This window comes from Schistocerca nitens, chromosome 4, assembly GCF_023898315.1.
Source record: "Schistocerca nitens isolate TAMUIC-IGC-003100 chromosome 4, iqSchNite1.1, whole genome shotgun sequence".
Classification (NCBI taxonomy): Eukaryota; Metazoa; Arthropoda; class Insecta; order Orthoptera; family Acrididae; genus Schistocerca; species Schistocerca nitens.
Window position 1 is genome coordinate 565,044,907 of NC_064617.1, and position 24,570 is coordinate 565,069,476.

The following is a 24,570-nucleotide window of genomic DNA, read 5'->3' on the forward strand; positions in this document are numbered from 1 at the left end:
AGCACTCACTACACTAAATATACACACCAGGCATATATCAGAACCAATCAACACACAGAAGAAACCCACATAACCAGCATGGCAACACAGGCTACAGATCAGAATAGAAAAACTGAGAAAAGACATCGGACAGCTAACACAATTTATAAGAAATGAAATATCAGACAAAAAACCAAAAAGATTTTACCTAATCTCACAACAAGAAGTGATAGAGCAATTAGATGAAAAGAAGCAGAAATTACAAGCATTGGCCAAATGACTTGGAAGATACAAAAAAAGTGAAAATAGAAGGAAACAAAACCAAACATTCAACACAAACCAAAAGAACTTTTACCAGACAATAGATAACACACACATTAAAATAGACAATCCACCAAACGTAGCAGACATGGAACACTTCTGGAGCAACATATGGTCAAACCCGGTACAACATAACAGACATACTCGGTGGATACAAGCTGAAACAGACACATACAAGATGATACCACAAATGCCTGAAGTGATAATTTTGCAACATGAAGTCACCCAAGCAATTAATTTTACTCACAATTGGAAAGCCCCTGGAAAAGATAAAATAGCAAATTTCTGGCTAAAGAAGTTCACCTCAACACATTCACATCTAACTAAATTATTTAACAGTTACATTGCAGACCCATACATAGTCCCTGATACGCTTACACAAGGAATAACTTATCTGAAACCTAAAGATCAAGCAGACACAGCAAACCCAGCAAAATATCGCCCCATAACATGCCTACCAACAGTATACAAAATATTAACTTTAGTCATTACACAGAAATTAATGACACATACAACACAGAACAAAATTATAAAAGAACAACAAAAAGGCTGCTGCAAAGGAGCACGAGGATGTAAAGAGCAACTGATAATAGATGCAGAGGTGACATATCAAGCTAAAACTAAACAAAGGTTGCTACACTACGCATACATTGATTACCAAAAAGCTTTTGATAGTGTACCCCACTCATGGTAACTACAGATATTGGAAATATACAAAGTAGATCCTAAATTGATACAGTTCCTAAACATAGTAATGAAAAATTGGAAAACCACACTTAATATCCAAACAAATTCAAATAATATCACATCACAGCCAATAAAGATTAAGCGTGGAATATACCAAGGAGACTCATTAAGTCCTTTCTGGTTCTGCCTTGCTCTGAACCCACTATCCAACATGCTAAATAATACAAATTATGGATACAATATTACTGGAACATATCCACACAAAATCACACATTTGCTATACATGGATGATCTAAAACTACTGGCAGCAACAAATCAACAACTCAACCAATTACTAAAGATAACAGAAGTATTCAGCAATGATATAAATATGGCTTTTGGAACAGACAAATGTAAGAAAAATAGCATAGTCAAGGGAAAACACACTAAACAAGAAGATTACATATTGGATACCATATTTACTCGAATCTAAGCCGCACTTTTTTTCCGGTTTTTGTAATCCAAGAAACCGCCTGCGGCTTAGAATCGAGTGCAAAGTAAGCGGAAGTTCTTAAAAATATTGGTAGGTGCTGCCACAACTAACTTCTGATGTCGAATATATGTAACGCTATACAGGCATGCTTTGCAGGCACAAAGATAAATACTGGCGCCAAAACGTCTGCGTCAGTAAATAAATTTAAAAAAAAAGGTGGAAGACGAGCTTTTTTCTCCGCCCCAAGTTTCGACCACTGCATTTTCATACATTATCCAATGAAGTAAATACAAATTCCATATTGTTCATCTTTGAATGTACCAGCCGTCCAATGTACTACGAAAATCCAACTGGCAAGACTGTTTGGAATGGTTGTCAATATGGCCAACTCTACTTGTCAATATGGCCAACTCTACATTCTGAATTTTTTCCTACCTGTGGGAAGAGATGGTTGCTTATAGGAACTTTTATGAATTGTGAATCACTTGCAGTATTCTCTTCACCATAAGAGTAATACGAATGTAAACATTTTTCCATGTATTCCTTCGTGTTTTGTGCTATCTCATTTAAATCCTGTGTGCCTAATAAACTACGAAACTAGAGTGAGGCAACAGCAAACGTGGAAGAATATATCATGTCATTTTTATATTCGTATTATTATTATGCTGAATAGTGATAGTCAGAAATGAAGCACGGTAACTGACTAGATTTTTAAATCTAAGATGACGCTAATTTCTGTGCAGAATGTAATGTACTAAAGCGGTGTCTGCAAAGATTTTCAAACGGAGAAAAATTTTCGCTAAACTTTCGTTCAGAACATCTATCATACGCAGTCTATTATTTGGTTCCTATTGATCATTACCAAAGAAAGCAGCAGTGTAAGTAACAACAAATAGCAGTCTCTTGCCATTTTTTCGCTAATGAGACGAAAAAGCAAAAACGAAATGAGACAAAAGCAAGCCATGCCGCGAATGGCGACAGGTCGTAAACACTTATCATCAGAATGCGACAAACAATGCACGACACAGTACAATAATGCATTTTGAGCTTAGAGTGACGGAAACACCTATAACAAAGAGAACGGCACTAATCAGATCAAAGAAAAATAAGCAATCAATTCAAACCAGACGAAGCACGTGAAAAAGGAAGCGCACCCGTATAAATAAGGACGGAGCACCTGACGCATAGCAATGACTACCTGGTAAAGCTTAAATGCTAATCTTACCACACGAACCAAACTACCTTAGCTGTATCGTCATTCATTCGACCTAAATTGTGTCTCATATTACAATGGACCAACTTTCTTTCGGTTTCGAGGTGCAGTCTAAAACGTTTCTCTCCACTTGAATTTCGAGTCTCAAATTTCAGGTGCGGCTTAGATTCGGGAATTTTTTTTTTCCCTTGATTTCGAGTCTCATTTTTCAGGTGCGGCTTAGATTCGAGTGCGGCTTAGATTCAAGTAAATACGGTAACCACAGCGACTGCATAGAAGCAGTGGAAAAAACAGATGCCTATAAATATCTAGGATACAGACAAAAAATAGGAATAGATAATACAAATATTAAAGAAGAACTAAAAGAAAAATATAGACAAAGACTAACAAAAACACTGAAAACAGAATTGACAGCAAGGAACAAGACAAAAGCTATAAATACTTACGCTATACCAATATTGACCTATTCATTTGGAGTAGTGAAATGGAGTAACACAGACCCAGAAACACTCAATACACTTACACAATCACAATGCCACAAATATAGAATACATCACATACATTCAGCAACACAAAGGTTCACATTAAGCAGAAAGGAAGGAGGAAGGGGATTTATCGATATAAAAAACCTACATTATGGACAGGTAGGCAATTTAAGAAAATTTTTTCTAGAATGAGCAGAAATTAGCAAAATACACAAAGCAATCACTCATATAAATACATCGGCTACACCATTGCAATTTCATAATCACTTCTACAACCCTTTAGATCACATAACATCAACAGATACGAAGAAAGTAAATTGGAAAAAGAAAACACTACATGGCAAGCACCCGTATCATCTAACACAGCCACACATCGATCAAGACGCATCCAACACATGGCTAAGAAAAGGCAATATATACGTTGAGACGGAAGGATTCATGATTGCAATACAGGATCAAACAATAAACACCAGATATTACAGCAAGCATATTATTAAAGATCCCAATACCACAACAGATAAATGCCGACTTTGCAAACAACAAATAGAAACAGTAGATCACATCACAAGTGGATGTACAATACTAGCATATACAGAGTACCCCAGAAGACATGACAATGTAGCAAAAATAATACATCAACAACTTGCCATACAACATGAACCAATAAAACAACACGTTCCCACAAACAAGTATGCACCACAAAATGTACTGTAGAATGATGAATACAAATTATACTGGAACAGAACCATTATAACAGATAAAACAACACCACATAACAAACCTGACATCATACTCACCAGTAAAAAGAAGAAATTTACACAACTAATCGAAATATCCATACCCAATACAACAAATATACAAAAGAAAACAGGAGAAAAAATTGAAAAATACGTCCAACTGGCTGAGGAAGTCAAGGACATGTGGCATCAGGATGAAGTTGACATTATACCAATTATACTATCAACTACAGGAGTCATACCACACAATATCCACCAGTACATCAAGGCAATACAGCTACGTCCAAACGTATATATATAACTACAGAAATCTGTAATTATTGATACATGTTCAATTACCCGAAAAGTTCCTAAATGCAATCATATACCGTACAGCTAAAAGGAAGTCACGCTTGATCAAGGTCAGCGTCACTTTCCATTCTTAACCAGACATAACGTCTGAGATTTAAAATAATAATAATAATAGTAATAATAATAATAATAATAATTTTACTGTCATTCGTCTGATTACATCAATAGACAAAGTCAAGAGCATATATTTCTACATAAACTACTATATCAATTTAAATTGGTTTACACAAAATAGGTACACGTTAGAATACAGTATTTTCATCTTCAAAAAATTCATCAGTGGTGTAAAACGGACTGTTCACTAGTAGCTTGTATAATTTAGCTTTAAAAATATATATAGGCAAATCTTTAAAGTCAGCACTTAGTCTGTTAAACATCCTTAGTCCAAGAACTAGGTAGGGGTTCTGTGATTTTGATAATCTATGATATGCACATATATAGATGTTCTCTTTCTAGTATTATGCCTATGAATATCATTTCTCAACACAAAATTAGAGACACTCTTTCTAACATACAGTAAAACATTGTAGATGAATAAGTTTATTACTGTCAGACACTGCAATTAAATAAACAGAGGTTTACAATGTTCTGTTTTATCAGAATCCATTATTATTCTTATTACTTTCTTCTGTAAAAGTAGTATGTCATTTACATGACAGTTACTACCCCACATTAAGATTCCATAAGAGATGATGCTTTGGAAGAAGGCAAAATATGCTCATCTCACATAGTCGTTGGGAACATGTCTTTTTAAATTTCTAGCTAGATAAATAACTCTTGAAAGCCTAGCCAATATTTTTTAATGTGTGTTTCCCATGTCAATTTACTGTCAATAGTACCACCAAAAAATTTTACAGTTTCTAATTCTTGGTAGTTAGGAATCTCTTTGAGGCTAAAGTAAAGTGTCTGGGTTTTGTTTTCATTTAGTAAGAAGCCATTACCAGGTGTACCAGTATGAAATGAGCATTAAGATACAAATGTGTTGATAGGGAACATTTGTTGTGAACGAGCCTTAATTTTTTTTGTTTTGTTGCTATGACATCTGTCAAAGATATTTAGTATACATCAAGTCACGGAACAAACATCATCATATGTTTTCATCGTGTTAACAATGTCGAATTTTGTACCAGAAAGTGATGATTTGTGGAAAGCATTAATTTTTTGTTTTCCTTTGAAAAAAAGTGTTGCAGAGTCGCATTGAATGCTTGTCGAGGCATATGGTGATCATGCTCTATCAGAAGGAACATGCAAAAGATAGTTTGAATGGTTCAGAAATAATGATTTTGATGTAAGAAATGAAGAACATGGAAGACCACCAAAAAAGTTCGAAGACGTCGAATTGCAAGCAATATTGGATGAAGATGATACTTTGAGTCAGAAGCAAATGGCAGCAATGCTAAATGTTGCACAGCAATCAATTTCTGACCGTTTGAAAGCTATGGGATGGATCCAAAAGTGTGGAAAATGGGTGCCACATGAATTGAATGAAAGACAGATGGAAAACCGAAAAACCATTTGTCAAATTTTGCTCCAAAGACATGAAAGAAAATCAGTTTTGCATCGAATTGTTACTGGCGATGAAAAATGGATTTATTTTAAGAATCCTAAACGGGAAAAATCGTGGGATAATCCAGGACAACCATCAACATCGACTGCAGAACCCGATCGATTTGGCAAGAAGACAATGCTCTCTGTTTGGTGGGATCAAAAAGGTGTGGTGCATCATAAGCTTCTAAAACCTGGTGAAACTGTGAATACTAATCGCTACAGACAACAAATGATCAATTTGAACTATGCATTGGTCGAAGAAAGACCAGAATGGGCCAGAAGACATGGCAAAGTAATTTTTTTACATGACAATGCACCTGCACACAAAGCAAAACTGGTTCAGGATACAATCAAAACACTTGATGGGAGCTGCTACCCCACCCGCCTTATTCACCAGACTTGGCACCTTCCGATTACCATTTGTTTTCATCAATGGGACACGCATTGGCTGAGGAACACTTCGATTCCTACGAAGAAGGTTGGTGTCTGGTTTGCTTCGAAAGACGAACATTTCTATTGGCGTGGTGTCCACAAATTGCCAGAAAGGTGGTCGCAATGTATAGAAAGCAATGGTCAGTACTTTGAATAAAATGTTTTTACTTTTCAATTCAAAATTAGTGTTACATTTTCACAAAAAACGCTCATTTCATACCGGTACACCTGGTAGCTTTGAACCATAATGAGTACTGAGCAAGGTATTTTCGGTGAGTTTTTCAGTGTACCTATATCAGAGCTTTTGTTTAGAAAAGTTGTGTCATCAGCATACAATATTGTGTGAGAATTTATGAATGAGGGCAGGTCATTAATCATTAGTATAAACAGTAAATGTCCAAGCACTGACCCTTGAGGCACTCCGTACATAACATTAACCAAATTTGATTTCTCCCTACCAATGCACACAACTTGTTGACAGTTCTCTAGAAAAGATCTGAACATATTTATACTGTTGTCATCAAAACCATAGTAAAATAGCTTATTCAGCACAGTGTCATGCTCTGCTCAGGTCACAAAATGTAACCTGGGCATAGTCCCTAGCCTCAAACACATATAGGACTACTTTTACGAGGGAGTCCATTGCATCCGTTGTGGATTTACCTTTCCTAAATCCAAACTGTCTTGCTCATACATAATTGTTTCTAAAATTTTTGAAAAACTGTGTTTATGGATATAGGTCTGTAACTAGTGGGACACTTCTTTTCCCCTTTTTTATGTATGGGCACATCTCTAGAAATTTTTAGTATGTCGGGGAACTTACTTTCAACTAGGCATTTGTTAACACAAAAAGTTAAAGGATAAATCACACAATCAATAACATCTTTCAACAAATTACATGACATATCATAGTAATCAACACTTACTGAAGGTTTGAAATTTTTCACTATTTTTAGGACATTATTTGAGCTCACTTCTGTGATAGTGAAGGTGCCTGGGGAAAGCTTTTCGAAGCAGCTGTCCATAATACTAAGTGCATTTTTAGGGGGCTTGTTTATTGAAGTACTAATTTCTTCAATCGACTGAATGCAAAATTTATTAAATTCTTTTTGGGTAACGGCGATTTCCTCTTTGTGTTTAGTGTGAACAATGGAGTTATTACACTCCAGGCCTTGTTGCATTTATTGTTAGATTTTTCAATGTTTACTATGTTATGCATTTTTTTATTTCATTTATTGCCTTCCTATACTTGTAATTAGCTTTAGCATACAGTTCTTTATACAGTTCTGATTTACTGGTTTTGTACAGACTAGAATACATCATAACAGTATTTTTCAGTTGCCCTAACTGTTGAGTATACCATTCCTTCGTTTTCCTTTTCTTGTAATTACTACTAATATTCACTGTACATTTTTTCATATGTTATTTTCAAATATTTTTAAAAATATGGTGAAAAACTTGGTGAAAACAATATCAGCTGGACAGTGTTGAAGCATAATAAAATGTGTGTCCCAAATGAAATAGGTGAGAGCATGTCTAAACCTATCCATCCTCTCTCTGCTCACTGGTCTAGTAATCACAATTTTAGATTCTGGTTTGGTGCAGTCTGAAGTTACATTATTAAGACGAAAATACACTGCATCATGGTCTGAGTAAGGGAAACTAATTACATCAGTGGACGTACAAGTTCTCTTAATATTGGTAAATATATTGTCTAGACAGGATGAGCCTCTGGTAGGTTTGCGGTTAGCATAGTACAGGTTAAATTGTCGAAGCACATTTTTTAGCTCTGTCACAGTTTTTCTGTCCTGCAGGACATCAAAACTTGAATTGATATCCCCTCCAATGACAATATTGTATTTGTGCGTTTCGGCATACATATATACATTTAAGAGTTCCTCAAGTTTCTCCTGAAAGATATGGGGGCCACCACTAGGTGGCCTGTACTCTACTACTACCATTAGCTTAAGGCTCTCAATTACTAGACCTGATATTTCAAAATGTATTTTATCACAATGGGTATTGAGATCTATCCTGCCACAGTTTGGTGCAAGAGGTGTTTTTGCATATATTCTACCCCACCACGTAAGTGCTGTTTTCTGCAATAGCAACTAAGTAGTGTGTAATCATCCAATACTTTGTACCCAAGCTCACCCTCTTTACGCCAATGTTCACTTAAACATAGGATATCTACCACATTTTCATTTGAAAATTCATTCACTGTTAAGCTTTTATCTGCCATACTCTGAATATTGAGGTAGCGCATTTTAAACTCTACTTTAGGCATTTCTTTTTTTGCATATTCTATTAGTTGACATGACCTAACGTTACCGCATGAAAGTTGACCAGGTTGTGTCCTTATGTTACTTGAACACCCAGCCTGGTCTATGCATACAATTTTTTTTGTCATCTCAGTTGAAACATAATCCAAACACATTACTGGTCTTTTTTCCTTCTCTAGCTTATCTAATACTATTCCGAAAATTGTGTCACTTAAAACATGTTGTTTACCTAGATTATTGAAATGTTGACCATGCTTGGTATGCCATTCTCTGCTGCATTTACTGGTGTTAATTAAGGAAACATTCTTAAAGTACTTACAGATAGCTTTGTACTCCTTGTTGGTCTGCTCCACTTATTCACACATGACCACTGGGGCAAATCATGTCGATGAGGCACACTAATGACAATCACGTTGGTGTGGGTTAACACTGCGAGAGTCTTCTTCAGTGTTGAAGTAGCTATCTTCCTTTCGTTTCCGCTGACGTCGTTTGCTCAGGCCATTACCACTACAAAACCTCTTTCCATGAGTGGTATGAGGATTAAATTGGAGCAATTCTCCTGGATTTTCCTTTGTGAAGCATCATTCGAAAATGGAGTTACATGTCAGCTTATGCTTTGCTACCCTCAGTTTTAGTTTCTGTCTCATTTGCAAGGGACAGGACACTAACTTTGAATACCCCATATGACTATACATTTGACAATAAGCATAGGTGTGGTACTGAGCCTTTGCATATGACCAGAATTTCTTCAAGTTCTGTGAAAAATCACTTGACAGTATTCTGCTACGGTACTCATTGAAGGTGTCACACATTGCTGTCTTGACAGCAAATTTGTTTTTTATTCAGCACCTCTATATGTATAACCGTATGCTTTGTGTTACACCTATTATGCAGTAATCTCTCTTTCCTTAGAAGTTTATTTACAGTGTCAATACCATGCATGTTCCCTCCCATTATGAACTGTTCTACTGGATACATATCTATCCCTTGCATGGTCAACTATTCTTTTAAACTTGAGCCAGAGTTCCTCTACATGCTCCTGCCTGTGCTGAAAGTTCCAAGTTCCTCATTGAGATATGACACTATTGATTTTTTTTATCTTGTTTACTGAACGTATAAATCTTTCTGCTTGTTTTAGTTGTTCTTTGTACTTTGGTAATCATTGTTGCCACAACTGCTTCATCGTCACTGATACCAGTTTCAATGTGGACATCCCCAAAGAGGTTGGGTCTATTTGTTGCCATTAGATCCAATTTATTTCCATCATGAGTGGTGTTCCTAACTATCTGTTCTAGGTAGTTTTCAGCGAAGGCACTTAGCAAAGTTTCACAGGATGTCTTTATCATGCGCACAGCTAACAAAACTGTAATTTTCCCAATTGATGGCGGAGGATTAAAGTTTCCACAGATGATTACAGTATGATTGGGACACTTGCATGCAAATGAACTGAGGTTTTCTCTGAAGTTTTCTGTTATGTCAGTAGATGAGTCTGGTGGGCGATAGAAGGATCCATAAAGAGAGCATCATTAAATTAGACAGTGTGTTATTGTTTATGCAGTATTTCTGAACAGATGTAAGTTAATAAATTACTTTTGTCTTGTAAGTGGCATATTCATATTCATTGCTTATTTCCAAACTGTCAGTTTCTGCATGGAAGAACCAATGCAGCATAGCAGTTCAGAACAGACAAGTGTTACGACAGTGTCTTATAAATGCATACCAAAGTGATTTTATCACTCTCAAGAATTTCTTCAAATTTTAATGCTGTGAAGGCAAGTTATGTTGTTTAACTGTGATAGTGACATGGGAAAGAGGAGTAGGGAATATTGCTGTGGTGGAGCAAAATGAGCAGGCATAGGTAAGCTTAGAAACTAGTAGTTCCTTCTTACAGCAATAGTTTTGATGTTCCAGTACTACATGTTTTATAATATTTGAGAATTATTTATAGTGTGTAGTTTATCTATTACACTGTTGCACAGAGAGAGTATGATTTACTTCTGAATTTCTTTCAAAATTTAATGATTATGTTGGAGAAAAAAGTAATTACTTAAATTAGTAATACAATCTAAGAGCCCCAGTTTAATTAGAAGTGTGTCCAATACCATGAAATTTGTTTGAGCAATTGCTGTTGGGATACATTGGTATGCAAATTTTGTAAAGTTTAAACGTAAGTCTTGATTATTCTGTGTGAAATTAAAAAATACAGATTTTTAAAGTTTAATACATACATCAAAAAAAGTTTTGCATCATCTGTTCCGAGAGTTCTGGAACTTGTACAGGTACCTGGAATAGATACCAACATAAACATCATTTCTGCACTTTTTATTGCTCTTGAAAACCACACATTGCGTGTTGTACCACCATACAGAAAGATCTTCAGAGGTGGTGGCCCAGATTGCTGTACACAATGGTACCTCTAATACCCAGTAGCACGTCCTCTTGCTTTGGTGCATGCCTGTATTTGTTGTGGCATACTATCCACAAGTTTATCCAGGCACTGTTGGTCCACATTGTCCCACTCCTCAACAGCGATTTGGCATAGATCACTTGGTGGATCACATCCTTCATAAACAGCCCTTTCCAATCTATTCCAGGCATGTCTGACGAACATGCTGGCTACTCTAGTTGAGCGATGTCATTCACAAGATGTGAATGGGGGGGGGGGGGGGGGGGGGGGGCGAATTGTCATCCATGAAGGTGAATGTCTCGCCAATTTGATGCTGCTGATATGGTTGCACTATCAGTCAGAGGATGGCATTCATGTATCATACAGCTGTTACAGCACCTTCCATGACCACCAGTGGTGTACGTCGGCTTCATATAACGTCACCCCAAAACAGCAGGGAACCTTGCTGCACTCGCTGGCCAGTGTGTCTAAGGTGTTCAGCCTGAGTGGATTGACTCCAAACAAGTCTCCGACGATTGTTTAGTTGAAGGCATATGTGACACTCATTGGTGAAGAGAACGTGATGCCAATCCTGAGCTTGTTGGTATGTTGTTGGGACCATCTGTACCACACTGCACGGTCTCATGGTTGCAAAGATGGACCTTGCCATGGACATTGGGAGTGAAGTTGCATATCATGCAGCCTATTGCGCACAGTTTGAGTCGTAACATGATGTCCTGTGGCTGCACAGAAAGCATTATTCAAGATGGTGGCATTGCTGTCAGGGTTCCCCCAAGCCATAATCCATAGGTAGTAGTCATCCACTGCAGTAATGGGCCTTGGGCGGCATGAGTGAGGCATGTCACCAACAGCTCCGGTCTCTCTGTATCTCCTCCATGCCTGAACAACATCGCTTTGGTTCACTCTGAGGCACCTGGACACTTCCCTTGTTGAGAGCCCTTCCTGGCACAAAGTAACAATGCGGACATGATCGAACCGTGGCATTGACTGTCTAGGCATAGTTGAACTACAGACAACAGAACCTGTGTACCTCCTTCCTGGTGGAATGACTGGTATTGATCTCCTGTCAGACCCTCTCTATCTAATAGGCGCGGCTCATGCAATGTTGTTTACATCTTTGGGGGGGGGGGAGGGGGGGAGGGGGGGGGGGGGTTAGTGACATCTCTGAACAGTCAAAGGGACTGTGTCTGTGATACAATATTCAAAGTCAATGTCTATTTTCAGGAGTTCTGGGAACTGGGGTGATGCAAAACTTTTTTTGATGCATGTATTTTAGAGCTTCATAACTTTGTCTTTTTGTTGTGGACATTTCATTTTTTATGAATAAATTTTTAAATTTCCAAAATTGTGCGATTTTTGTCATGTTTTCAAATCTTATCATCATCATATTTCAAAAACTGTTTGACTTAGAGACCTGAAATTCATACCGTTTTATTCAGTTTCTTGTAATTGTTGTCTTTATTTCCTTTGTATATTGCATCAGGCTGGGTTGGGACACTTCCTCACTTTTACTTATTCTTCTTCTATATAACTATTTTGTTCCAGTCGAAATTCCTTCCTCTTAAACTGGTGTTCACAGAGTCAGTTCAGCTTGCTCTGTGTATCCCTACTGTCCTCAAACTTGGCTTCCATAATTCATTTTGGTATTCTTCCATCTTGCATTATCTTCACATGTCCAAGACAAGTTAACTTATTTTTCTCAGTTCTGTCATTCAACTTTTCTACTCCGTTTTCCTTCCAAACACCATCACTTCTCACTTTGTCTCTTCTCATTTCCCCAATCATATTTCTTAGGAATTTTATTTCACAGGCTTAGATTCTACTCTCCTCTCTCGTCATTTCCCCAGTCTGATGCATATGTCAATATGGATGTAAAGTATGTCTTGTCCAGCATTTCCATACCCTTCATTGGGATCTTCCATACCCAGACTAAGCACCTCACAGACTGGTAAAATGTATTGCTCTGCTGTACCCTTTCACTAATGATTGTCTCCATCCTTGTATTCCACATTTTTCACTCTATAAATATTTGCAGTTGCCCACAATTTCAATATTCTGTCACTTAATATTAAAGCATCCCTTACTTTCCCTGTCCCCTCTGGTTACTGCTATAGTCTTGCTTTTCTCCACACTGCACTTCATGCCATATTTCTCGATTTTTTTTTTTTTCCTTTGAAATGTTTAGTTATTTTCATACATCCGTACTGTTGGTTCCCTACAACATGTCATCAGCAGATAGCAATAACACCATCTCCCTTTCTCTGTAAGCTTCTTTTGTCTCTTTCACAATTTCATCCATCACCATTACAAATAATAATGGTGATGCCACATTTCCTTGTCCCAACCTTGTAACATTCCTTCCAACTTGGACCTGGACACACAGTAAAGCTGTTGTCACACATTGCTTGAAGAATTTGAATTGTTTATTGTCCACCTCCCTTTCTCTCCAAGATTTCCCATACTTTCACATTGGTGAACTATCATATGCCTTCATGAAATCAAGAAATATCATCAGTAGATCTTTCCAAACACACAATGCCTTTCCATAAATTCTGACAATATTATGAAAAGGATAGGTTGCTACTCACCATATAGTGGAGATGTCAGGTCGCAAACAGACACAGGGTAAAAGACTGCTAAACAAGTAAGCTTTCAGCCAAAGGCCTTCTTTTGGAGTAGGCAGTGGTTGTGTGTGAGTTTGAACAAGATAGGCAACAGTAAATGCTGAGGAGGAGGTTGTATAAGAACAGTTGGTGGCCATAAGAATGAAAATATGATAGGGAAAAAAAAATAAAAAGACAATAAAAATCATAATTGGGAAAGTTTGTGCAAAGGAAAACCAGAATAATTTTTGAAAATATAATTGGAAGGACAAAGAATCTATTCACCAAGCAGCAGCAGGAGAAAACGCATATAAACACCTATAAAAGTTATAGAAATGTGTAAGCTTTTGGAGCCAGTGGCTCCTCCTCCTGCCAAAACGGTTGAAAGGATAGGAAGAGGGATGAAGGAATGGGACTTGTGTGTTTTATGAAATGGCAGTGCGATAGAAAAATTGCCCAGTCAGAAGCATAGCCATGGGAACCAGAATGGCTCCTGCCTAAGCCAACCTTTTCATGGATCACTTGGTGGGTGCTCTCCTGGGATCTATAAGCCTTCAGCCCCTGGTTTAATTTAGATATATTGATGACACCTTTGCCATAAGGACTTTTGGTGAGGCTGACGAGTTAAAATTTCTGAAATCTCTAAATACATTCTCCCACTTAAATTTCATGTGGTCCTGTTCTGAATCCCATACCACTTTCCTCAATGTTGACATCACCTCACCAAGGATCAGCTACACATTTCCGTTCACATGAAACCTCAAACAAATAAAAGTACTTACATTGTGACAGTTCCCATCCGTTCCATGTCAAATATTCCTTCCATACAGCCTGGGTCTTCGAGGCAGATGTATCTGTTGAGATGCAGACTCTTTGCATCAATACATCACCACCATAGCCTTCACTGGGCATAAATAGCCCACCAGTCTAGTTAAAATGCAGATTTCCTGACCCATCACATCCAATCCTGGCACTGCTGATCCCTCCAAAAACAATGTTAGCAGTACACCTGTTGTCATTCAGTACTATTCTGGGCATAAATGTATTACTCAGGTACTTGGACAAGACTTTAACTACTTAAAAATCTTACCCTGAAGTGAGGTCCATTCTGTCTGACATTTTGTGCCTACCACGCCAGGAATAGCTTTCAACTGAATCTCCCCCCCCCCCCCCCTTTCCCCCAAATCTCTACAATATCTTGGTCAGACACTATGGTGCTTCCTGCACCTATTTCCCTACCCTGTGGCTACTACCTCTGTGACTGTCCCCACTGTAAGATTTCTCCTATGCACCCTCCTGACATCACCTGTAACTTATAAAACACACTTTATCGCAGGGAGAGCCGCCTGTGAAATGATGCCGTGTACTGGCTGTTATGTTAACACTGCTCAGCCTTCTACATCAATATGACTACCACTAAGTTATCAGTTGGGACGGATGGGCATAGACAGAGGGTGTATACTGTCAACACATGTTCTGTGAGATGACGGTTGTGACCTTGGTGCCTATTTCACCACATGTGGACACAGTTTCTAAGAAATCCACAGATGGGAATTGGCACTGCAACATGTGCGTGGTTCTCATCGTCCACCTGACCTAAATTTATGTTAATTTCTTTGATCATAGCATTTCTTTTCAGTAACTACTTTTTTTTCCACTCACTTTTTAGTTTCCTTCATCTTTTGTTTTCTGACCTACCTATTACCCCCACCCCACCCCACCCTGCCCCATCTGTCTAACTCTTGCACAATGTTTTTGCAGCAACCTCTGTCTCGGTAATCACCCTGTCTACCACCCTTAAGCTCTTAGGTTTCCAAAGCTCATCCATTGCAGTCCCCAACAATCACCTTTCCTTCTCATCCCTTGCAGTAAGTCTCTTTAAATGAGGTTCTGGGCACCTTTTCCGTATCTCCTCCATTTCCTGAATGATTTCACAGCCTTACTTAATATTTGACATGTATGGTTTCCATCATAACTTCATATCAAGCCCAAAGGCCTGAAACTATGGAGTGGTGACTGTGCTTATCAGTAGGCTAAAATTTATTTTAATATGTTCCCACTGAAAGACTGTCATGAACTTCGGCATACATATTAACAAATGATCTATGACTAACATACACTGGTTTTTAAATGTTTGGTACTAAAAGAAATTTTGGTATGGGAATTCAGCATTTTTATGCATATGGTCAAGCAGTGCGTATTTTTAAATCTTATAAGAAACTGAATAAAACTGAACAAATTTTAGGTCTTTCAGACAAATAATTTTTGAGCTATGGTCATTTTAAAACTTCAGAATGTGACAGAAATTGCACAATTTTGGAAACTTCAAAACGTAATGGCTCAAAAAAGAAAGGTCCAAAAAAATTTAATTTGCAATTATGAGGAGCTTAGATTGCAACTCACTGTAAAGATGGCACATTGAGTTGCAGACAGCCACAATGTAAGGACTGTTACGCACTGTGGTCCTCTTAGCTCTTGGCCTGGTTGACATACCAGTATAAAAATCTGTGCAATGATTGCAGGAGAGCTGGTATATGACATGGCTGCTTTCACAAATGATCCACCTCTGGTGGGGTTGGATAAGACTCTGACAGAACTGGAATAGAAAGTGCTGGGTGGGTGGATTGGGCAGATCTGGTACTGGGAGTGGCATAGGGATGGACTAGGATGTTACAGAGGTTGGGTAAGTGACAGAACAACACTTTAGGATCTTTGGTAGTTTGTCACTCATTTCATGGAATGGTGACAGATAATCAAAGCCCTGACAAAGGATGTGCGTGAGTTGTTCCAGTCCAGTTGGCAGACTACATCTGAGGGATACTGCCTGCCTGTGAATGCCTTCATGAGACCCTCAGCATACTAGGCAAGGGAGTTCTTGTTACAGCAGACATGCCGTCCCCAGGTAGCCAGGCTGTGTGTGTGTGTGTGTGGGGGGGGGGGGGGGGGGGGATTTTTGGTGTAGAAGGGATGGCAGATTTCGAAAACAGTTACTGTTGGTGGTTGGTGGGTTTAGTATGGGCAGAGGTGTGGCTGGAACCATCAGAGAGGAGGAGGTCAATTTGCAGGAAGGTGGCACACTGGATTAAGGGTGACCAGATGAAGCAGGTAGAAGAGATGGTGTTCAGGTTGTGAAGGAATGAGGATACGGTTTCTTGGCACTGAGTCCATGTCATGAAGGTATCACAAATGAAGCTGAACCAGACCATGGGAATAGAGTATTGGGAGGTCAGGAACGTTTCCTCTAGATGGACCGTAAACAGATTGGCATAGGAGGGTGCCATGCGGGGTCCATGGCTGTGCCGCAGATTTTCTTGTGCACTTTTCCTTCAGTGCGGAAATAGTTGTGTGTTAGGTTAAAGTTAGTAAGGAATATGAGGAAGAAGGTGGCGGGTTTGAAGTCTGAAGGACATAGGGAGAAGTAGTGCTGAACATTGGCAAGACCATGGAGATGTGGAACATCGGTATATAGGGAAGTGGCATCAACAGAACGAGTGGAGATACAAGAGATGAGGGGATCGGGATGGTGGAGACTCAGTAAAGGGAGTGGTTGGTATCTTTGATGTGGGAGGCTAGATTTTGGGCAATTGGTCAGAGGTGTTGGTCAATAAGGGCCAAAATTCTGTCAGTGGAGGTGCAATAATCGGCTAAAATGGGGTGTCCAGGATTGTTGTATTTGTGAATGTGGATTTTGAGGAGCATGTAGAAGTTGGGTGTACAGAGGATCATAGAGATGAGGAGGGAAATGGATTCAGGGGAGAGGTTCTGGGAAGTGCGTCAGGCTTTAAGCAGCAATTGGAGATTATGTGGACTTCTGGGATGGGATCACTCGGGCATAGTTTATAGATGGCGCAGTCCGAGAAGTGGCAGAGGCCTTCTGCCAGATAGTCACTGCAATTCATAACAAAGGGTAGAACCTTTGTTGAGGTTAGCGTACATTTTGATTCTGTGTATGACTGTCCTTTCTTCTGCTAAAAGATTGGTATTCTTAGGAAGGAACTAGGGGAAGGATGGTGAGGCCAGTTTGGGGTAAAGAATTCCTGAAAGGTGACTAGGGGATGTTTTGGTGGAAAAGGGGGTTGATCACAGTTGGATGGTTGTGTGAACTTGGAGAGGCAGGGTTCAGTGTTGAGATTAGGTTGTCTTTTGTTGGAGGGACTTATGGCAAAGAAGTGTTTGTATTGTAGGGATCAGGAAAAGGAGAGCAGGTCTTTGAAAATTCCAACATGGTTCAGTTTGGGTCTAGAGCTGAAGGTGAGGCCTTTAGGTAGGACTGTAACTCTTGTGGGGCAGAGAATTTTGGTGGAATGGTTAACAACAGTGTTCTGGGAGTGTTTCAACTCTGGGTTTAGTGGAGTGCTGGTAGGGAGTTCTGAGGAATGTGGCAAATTAGAAAGCTCAGGTAAACAGGGTCTGGTGCTATGAGGAGTTGACAAGGAGCCATACTGTGGGCAGGGTAGGGGTTAGATAGCGGTGCTGAAAGGCAGCAGTATAGGATGTCAACAGGTTGGATAACTTATGGAGGTGGTGTCTGGAATGCTCTTCCAGGTGTTGGGGACAATGGGCTCAATTTTAGATGTATAGAGTAGCGATTGCACAGTAGTAGTATCTTGTATCTTGTGGAGAGAGGAGAGGTGGTTCTAGGTTGCCTGTAACATGGAAATATGTTTCTGCAACACCAGGTTTGTGAGGGAGAGGGTCTAGCAGAAATGGAAAAGGTGAAGGTTGTTAGGAAAGGAAGAATGGGATCCAGTGAAAGGAATTGGAGGGTTTCTATGCTTTAGGCAGCATTTAAGGAACAATATGTAGGGTGGGACTGTGTTGTAGCCAGGGGAAGGAGTACTTATCTGAACTGGTGCAGGAAGGTGGACCAGGGGTCCATTATGGCGGGAGAAAAGGGGAATGATGTAGGGAATGGGCAAATGAAGGCATTAGGTTGTTGTTAGGGTTCCGGACGACATAAAAAGACCCTTAAAAACATAGACAGGCAAAAATACATGCAAATACATAAAATTACACACAAATATGTACGCACACACGCAAATACAAAAACAGATAAAATATGCACAATCAAATATATAAAAAACCACACAACACACCAATCCCCTCTCCCCATATTACAACATTCCCGTGTGTGTGTGTGTGTGTGTGTGTGTGTTGAATTATATGTGCATGTTGTAATATGGGGAGAGGGGACTGGTTAGGTCGAGGTTCACAAGTTCATGTTGCATAGATAAGTGTGAAAAATAACATGCAAAAATACGCTAGCATGAGGTAGGAAATTAGATGTATTGGCAGAAAAATTTGGGGCATGAGAAGCTGCCCCCAACAATTAGTGTGGATGAGACAATTTATACGATATGGCTCAGATGCTGGCCAGTTAGACTACCTAGCTATTTGGCATCCAGGCCAATATGATATGCATGGCTCTACACTGTGCTCTACTTGATGCTGTAACAGTTCAAAGATCTCACAGTCCCTTTTCATTATTCTGATGACCGGATTTTCATCCATCTACTTTTATGTGTATGTGGTTGACATAGAGCTTCGGTAGCTGGTGCAATGAACTTCTTTGGACAGTTTTACGCAACCTGATAATGCCTAACCACAGTAAAATGCATTATTTTTAAATAAAAATAACTTTGCAACAGTGACTGTTTTATTTCCAATAAAACCATGAAAACCAGTTGCTTTATCAATTGGCCAGTGATGGAATGGAGTGACTACTCATATAACTTCACAGTGCAGTAAAAATTTTTGATCCTAATTCAGATTCAAGTGGCATATACACAGGAGCTTTGTTCTCCTGACCAGGGATAACTAATGGTCTCTGTTTACTGGAAACAATCTTGTAATAAATATTAGTAATTGTAGAGTTGAAATTAATGTAGTTGTGTCCTTTAACAGTTATATAGTTTAGTATTTGAAATTTTTCTGTAATAAGTTATTAATTATTTCCTCCATAACTTTTGTTTAAGGCTTGTCATTGGCCGGTAGAGAAGATGAACCAACAGGACCTACAGTTGCAGTGCCTCGAGCTGATGATGAGACTTTCTTGCAGTTTTTCCGTAGTGTGAGTACGGAAAAACTGCAAAGTGATAGGCTGGAAATAAGAGATGAGGATCTCAATGAAATCATTGCTGATTCTACTCAGTTGTAAGTATCGTGTAGCTGGTTGGAATGTTCGGAGTAGTTTCATGCAGCATTTTTCATTTTGTGCTTAAAATTTCCATATTAAATATTAAAAAAGGCCTGTTTTCCAAATTGGAAATCACATAGTTTGTTTACCTAGTTTCTCATCCAATTAACATTTCCTCTAATTAAATATTGGACATCATTAAATGAAATAGTTTGTCACAGATGAACTAGCAGTTACTTTATCATAGTGATTCAAGCTCTTCCACTCTGACGTACATTTATTATTTTATTCAGCAACATAGAATTGCTGGATAACAGTCGCAAGTTCAGACAGCACAGTAATGAACTTTATCTTCTACAGACTGGTGCAGAAGAAGTCGGTGAAAGTACAAAGGCGCAACATCACTTCCCGAAACCCTCTCAAGGTTCTGGCTGCAAGAACTGATCTGCAGGAAGAATATGTTGAGGTGAAGACAGGAATAGCGGAGAAAGAAATTAGAAGGCTCAACGTGGAGAAACGTGAGTTGCTCATAATGAATTGTGGATGGTCAAAGGGGGAATCTAGTTTATTCCAGTGCTTGTTTGTGGCTTTTGTTATGGTTGTTATATTGAAGTTGTTCATATGAATTATGTGCAATGAATCTTGATATGAACGGAACATAATACAAATTAATGAGTCAAGTTTATTTAGTGAACACCAAAGAGGAACAATATACTGTGGAACAATAAGCTTTTTATTACACTTTCTAACATTTTAATGTTGCCGTCTCTTCGATCTAGGGATAGATGATCAACGCAGCTAGCTGCTATCTCTGTGTAATGTCTTGTCTGTATAGACGTGTATCTGTTGTCTTTAAGATCCCTTCACCTTCACACATAAGTCTATACAGTAAAGTAGGGCCCTCCCAGTTCTTGGCTGATCCGTGATAAGACAGGCGAAAAATTAGACTAATGGGGGATTCTTAGTATTATCTCTATTTTCATTCACTCTCTCTCTCTTTCTCACCTTTATCTATGTATAGTTTTTAATATAAGATTTCATTGCGTGATATAGTGATAACAAGAATCAGCCAAATAGAATCTTTGGTGGAGTCCTTCGTCTTGGTAATCAGCGCCTGGCTTGCTGTAAGAGATCTTTACATTTATTATTACTGTTAAACACTGCAGTCAGTAGGGAGAATCAATCGTTTAGACAATTTGTTCCTTTTACGAAAGATTGCGAATTCCAGATGTGTATGAGGCCGTTTTGGACGATTTAACACAGACTCAGTGATTGCAGACTCTCTTCGACACAGCTGAAACTTCCCCATGATCAACAAATGATTCAGAAAAAAAAAAATTATTTTTTCATTCACTCTAGAACAAAAAAGTCACAAACCTTATTTATGGAGGAAATCGTGTATTAAATCCATCTCCATTACATGTCCAGATCTCCAGTGATTCCACGCCTTAATTATTTTCCTTTTACAATCTCTTTCTCTTCAAAACAAACCGCTAGCGGCACAAATGTTAATTGGCTTACATCAATCCCTCAGCAGAAACTTTAGAAGCTGTCCTAGTTACCACTCCTCTAACAACCATGGAGAATCCATATATGCATCTCTGTTATTTCAAAGAATAAATGCACGAGAAAATCAGATCAGATAACTTTTCCAAAGTGAATGAATGTGGATGGTTTGATTGAAAATGACTAATTGGTGCGAGGTAGAGGGTATTTGCTGTGGGGACATTACAATGCCCCTCGCAGCGAGCGAAGTTTGTGAGCCTAATTTTGATTTACCGAACACACTTTACGAGCTATCTATTAGAGTGGGTAACCTGGAAGTGATGAGTGTCAGTCCTCCGACTGAAAAAAAAAAAAAAAAAACCCTTATGTATAAGACAGACGAAGAAAAGAAACATTGAAAACAGAAGAAATGAAACTATTATCAGGGTCTACCCATTCGGGAACTTTCTTAAGGAGGGAAACCTTGGAAAACCTCTTAAGCCTAGACCCCCAGCCTACGGTACATAGAAGATAGGACAGCCTACAGAAGAGAAAAAATAATTTTTAAATTGATCTCTAAACGAAAGATAGGGATAGATTTATATAATGATTTGGAGAAGAGTGATTTGTGCCTCTAGCTAAAAAAAAATATACAATCAATAACTCAAGTTTTTTTTTTTACAGTCTTGTTCCCAGGACAATATCTTGCGGTGCTGAAACTCCCCCAGATCTTGCATGACCCCAACGTCCAAATTTGTAGTCGGTCTTCTATGCGGCCCACAATGGGAAGAGTAGAATTGACAGGGATACCAGATTTTACATGCAACATTCATTTCAAAAGAATTAGCAATGACCAAAAGGGAAACTCTTCCTGTAAAAGAACTGTTTAGGTTGCACTGTCCAAGATTCTCCTTTTTGAAAACAAAATCTCTATGTCTTCATGCATCCTTTTTCTTACGATGTAGTGCAAGGAATTTCACCATTGACTTAAGGTTTCCATTTATCCATTGACTAATGCTGTTGCCGAAAACATCATAATATTTTCTCTAGTTTGAATTTTCTTTTGGACTTCGCATATCACTTAATCACCAATTGTGCTTATAAGTCCAAAATTTCTGACACATTTTCTGTCAATGATTTGCTCTTTGTAATTTAAAGGATTCATGCAACTTGCAATAGGTTTTGGATTCAAATCATCGAATAATGGAAAGTGTGGTTCATTTTATACAAAGACATAGTCCATCATTTCCTTGAAAAGTCATATCATTTATCTATACTCATAAAAATTTTATCCTAAATACATATATTTCTCTGCTTGATTGCTGTAATGTAAAAGTTATTATTGGCGAGGAATGTGAATTCACTTCTTTCATTTATTCTCTGATTCATCCGGCATTCATACATGCACATGTATGGAAATGGATTTTCAAACAAAATTCCAAAGTGAACAAGACCCATTAAATAACTACTAATTCTATGAATATTAACTTCTTTTGACATTCAACAATAAATCAAGAACGCTTAACCTCTAATTATGACACTTTTTTGAAGTTGAACATCAATCAGTTTCCCCTCGCGTTTGATGCGAGTCTCTTACAAAGCGTATCTGTGTCATCTATATCGATTCTAACTCTCGCGCCGATGTCAATTGTTTTGCGTGGGAAATTATCTTTGCGGCGTTAACAGTCACTCATGATTCACTGCCTAAATGCATCACTTCACTTCACACGTTTACACATCTAAGCGTGCACTTGAAATTATATATGAACATTCACTGGGAACCTCTTTGATTATGCAGCGTCATTTTCGGGAAATATTTCTTTCTTCTTGAAGGTCATTCAGATCCTTTATAATTCTTGACGACATTAGCAATGCTAAAGTTCTATGTTTACCCAAACACAGGTGAAGCCTATCTCCACTATCTTCTTTACAGCACTCGATAGTTATAGTTATTCACTATTTCTACAGTCTGTGTCACTGATTAATTATTTCAGTTTAAAGTTTTCTAACACTAAACACACACAGCTTATTGTTATGTTTTTACAAGCGTTCATCTCTGTCACTCGCAGTACCATTCATTGCTATCTTCTAATCTTCATTAAATTTTTTCAAGTCGTTATGGGAAAATAACCCTTTAATTTTGTTAGATCCCGGGTATGCTCTAACAGATAAGCCCCAGGGTTCGGAATTTGTAGAATGATGTATGGGCCAGTATATAATAACTCCCATTTCTTTATACTCTTCTTTATTAAGGATGATTTGGTATGTCTTTTGACTAGTACCTTTTCTCCGATGTGGTACACCTGTACCCTCTTGATTAATTTATCATATTATTGTTTTCTCTGATCAGCCTTTTGCGTCATATTTATGATGGCTTGTCTTATTTTTTCTTCCCAAGGCATCTCAGTTTCCTGAGTTTTGGGCATATGTTCAGTTCAGAAGTTTTCTTCTTTTGCCTCGAACATCAATTCATGAGGTGTATAACCAGTGGAGGAGTGGGGCATGTTGTTGTATATCTGCTCAAATTCTTCCACATAATTTGCCCACACAGTCTGCTTATTATGGCAATAGGTCCTCATAAAGCGATTGAACTCTCTAAAAATTCTCTCAACCAAATTGCCTTGTGGGTGGTAAAATGATGTTAGTATGTGTTTTACACCAACTTGAGACAAAGCCTGCTTCCATCGGAGTCCCGTGAATATCTTAGCATTGTCTGTTATTATTGCCTTAGGTATACCAACATGTGGAAGATAATCTTATCACAATTACTTTGGCTGTTGCTGCCTTTATCTGGTATAGCTTTACGTATTTCGTACACACATCAAGAAATGCCAACACATATCTAACCCGCCCTCTTGAAGTAGGTAACGGTCCACACAGATTGCACTAAATTAATTCTTTTGGTTCTCGGACTAATATAGAGCATAATGGGTGATTACTCCCTTTTGAATCTGGCTTTGCTTTTTGACAGATTATGCATTTCTTCAAGACCTCATGCACTCTGCACTTTATTGTGGAAAAATAACAGTACACACTTATCTTGTCTGCACATTTTGTCGCACCGAAATGTCCCCAGGTTAAATGGGTGAACCATACGAGTTTCTCTATTTGCGCCTCAGGTATACATACACACCAACGGACTTTGTTTGGCCTTCCACAGCAGAAAAATAATACGCCATTTACCAGCTTGTAATAATTTGCCATCTGATCCGAAGGTTGCTGTTGTAACCTTTGAATGACACTTCCCCATTGAGCATCTCTTTTCTGTAACTGTGCCATATGCACACACAAATTGACGTAGTACGTCTTATATGGATTTTCCTGCAGCAGCAATACAGGGAATTCTGAGTTGTTGTTATGAGACCGACCACGTAATAAAATTCGCCGACACGGAAGTTCTGTCTGTAGAGAAGCATTATCACATGCGCTTGT

General features: G+C 38.4%; 1 protein-coding gene across 2 annotated transcripts in view; it reads left to right on the forward strand.

Annotated features, from left to right (window-relative positions):
• Positions 1–24,570, forward strand: part of LOC126251867 (supervillin) — a 695,256-nt gene that overhangs the window by 567,166 nt on the left and 103,520 nt on the right. For both annotated transcript variants that reach the window (XM_049952554.1, XM_049952555.1), the window contains 2 exons: positions 19,493–19,670; positions 20,014–20,171. In XM_049952554.1, coding sequence (XP_049808511.1) covers positions 19,493–19,670; positions 20,014–20,171 — 336 coding nt within the window. The remainder of the gene's footprint in view (positions 1–19,492; positions 19,671–20,013; positions 20,172–24,570) is intronic.